Here is a 2,554-nt window from a genome sequence, read left to right on the forward strand (position 1 = left end):
CCTTTTAATATACAAAAGTGATGAAGCTAACTTACTAACTTTTATTTATTGTTGTTTACATTCCACCATTTATTTATTCTTTAATACCAACCTTCCTTAAGGTAGAAGTTTGGTTTGTTAAAAAAATGAACCCGAAATGGAGTAAATAAATAAAGGTCACTTCAATTTATTATTCTTTTGTTCTTTATTTATTTATTTGTTTCTAACAACTAACTATTCATCACTTTTGTACATTAGAGTACCATTAAACCGGTGTTGGAATTTAATCCACAAAACCTAGATGGTATTCAAAGGTACTTAATAATCATATAATAGGGGATTGTTTCGATACCATTGTATCGACGTTAGAATTTATTCTAACAAAGCCGAGATGGGGCAAAGAAGAAATAACTTATTTACATGATTATTAACAGTAAGTTGTAACTGGAATATTCTTGAAAGCATTATACCGGCGTTGGAATTTATTTCACCAAAGCCGAGATGGCGAACAAAGAATAAAACCGAGTTCACTTACTTAATAAGGAACATAACGAAAATGAGAGTAATAACCTTTCAAAAAATTGGCACCTTGCTAAGGAACGATTTGTCGAAAGGGAAAATCTCTCAAAATTATCTTTCAACACTATACCGAGGAGGAGGATCCCAAGGAGTTACAACGAGTGTTCTAGTACACCCGCTAACCTCGGAGCTAGTCGCTAGTGGTCATTTCTATTTCTAGTTGCCCTTGAGGCGAGTATCTGTGTAGGGTACTTTTAATGTTCTGAATAAACCAGACTATTGTATATATTTCAGTTTGGATTAAGATGTATTTCGCATTGCCTTTGTATATCATTAATCAAATAATTGTGCATAAATTTATTCTTGCTTTTGTAGAAATTATTTTAATTTGTACAAAGATGTAAATTATGATTTCCTTACATACTAATCTCTTTTCTTTTCAAAATAGACAAAACGATTCATTTTGATCTTAATTTTCAGAAATGGACCAACATGTTGATTTACAACAAGAAATGGAGCAATTCATCAAAGAATTTCAACTCAAGCTCAATATGGTCCATCAAAAACTTCAAGATCTACCTAAACAAATAGAGCACACCAATAGAGCAAGTTTTTGGTGTAATGATTGTGAAAATAACTAGAATGTCTATGCCTTCCAATCAACTCACACTTATCATGACGAACTGGAGAAAATTCTCAACCAGTTCATGCAAACTACTATCAAACATCAGCAAAACACCAGTGATGCTCTCACAAAAATAGAAGAACAAATCAACAACTTGACAAAAACTCATTTGGTCAAGTCAGAATTTTGTGAAAGTATTACAACTCGAAGTGGGAAGATAGTAGGTGGAGTTGAAAAAGAAAAAGAGAGATTAGAAGAAAAAATAAAATAAAAAAGAAAAAGAAAAAGAAAAAGAAGAGACTAGTGGGGTAAGAAAAGAAGAAAAACAACACCCAATAGTACAAAAAAAGATACCCTACTCGATAGCTTCACTAAAAGCCAAAAAAGAAGAACAGTTTGCAAGATTCATGGAGATATTCAAAACTCTGCAAATTAATATCCCATTTGCTGAAGCATTGGAGCAAATGCCAATTTATTCCAAGTTCATGAAAGAACTATTATCCAAAAAACGGAGTTATCAGGAAAAGGAAGTTGTTTCACTCAATGCCAATTGTAGTGTTGTTCTTCAAGAAAACAGTCCTCATAAATCAAAAGACCCATGCAGTGTGACAATTCCTGTTACTATTGGAAATGTGTCCGTAGGCAAAGCTCTCGTTGAGCTTGGAGCCAGCGTGAGTTTGATGCCAATGTCAATGATGAAAAGAATTGGAGGAATACAATTAAAGCCTACAAGGATGTCCTTGCATCTAGCAGATAGATCCATTAAATATCCTAAAGGGGTTGCAGAGGATGTTCTCGTCAAAGTGGACAAATTCTTGATCTCGGTTGATTTTGCTGTCATTGACATTACCGAAGATACGGAGATCCCACTCATACTACGGAGACCCTTTATGAGGACAGTAAAAATAGGAATTGACATGGAAAATGGCAAATTACTAGTCCGAGTTGCAGACAACGAAATTGAGTTTGACATTTTCCATGCAATGCATCATCCGAAGGATAAAGGGCAATGTTTGCAACTAGATGTTGTTGAAGAAATTTGTGTAGAACACACTCAACCTGACAAATCCTTGTAGATGCAAGAAATAGAGTGGAGGAAGAAATCATCAAATATTTTTCTGATGAATTGTTTCTTCACCAAAATCCAAGTGGACCAATAGAGAAAGAATCAAAACTGGAATTGAAAGAATTACCGTCCCATTTAAAATTTGTTTTCTTAAATGGGAAAGCCAACAATCCAGTATTCATCAACAGTAAGTTGTCCTAATTGGAAGAAGAAAAACTTATACAAGTCTTGAAAAAGCATCAAGCTGCACCCAGATGGACATTAAAATATCTCAAAGGCATCAATCCATCATATTGCATGCACAAAATTATGATGGAAGATGATTACAAAACTTGTGCTCAACCACAAAGGAAACTTAATCCGAT

At 33.9% G+C, this 2,554-nt stretch overlaps 1 protein-coding gene across 1 annotated transcript; it reads left to right on the forward strand.

Annotated features, from left to right (window-relative positions):
- The first annotated feature begins 1,530 nt into the window (after positions 1–1,530).
- Positions 1,531–2,199, forward strand: LOC109340183. The gene has a single exon (XM_019577781.1). It carries the CDS (start codon positions 1,531–1,533, stop codon positions 2,197–2,199), a length of 669 nt encoding a protein of 222 aa, XP_019433326.1.
- The last annotated feature ends 355 nt before the right edge of the window (positions 2,200–2,554 follow it).

This window comes from Lupinus angustifolius, unplaced genomic scaffold (assembly GCF_001865875.1).
Source record: "Lupinus angustifolius cultivar Tanjil unplaced genomic scaffold, LupAngTanjil_v1.0 Scaffold_147_12, whole genome shotgun sequence".
Lineage (NCBI taxonomy): Eukaryota > Viridiplantae > Streptophyta > Magnoliopsida > Fabales > Fabaceae > Lupinus > Lupinus angustifolius.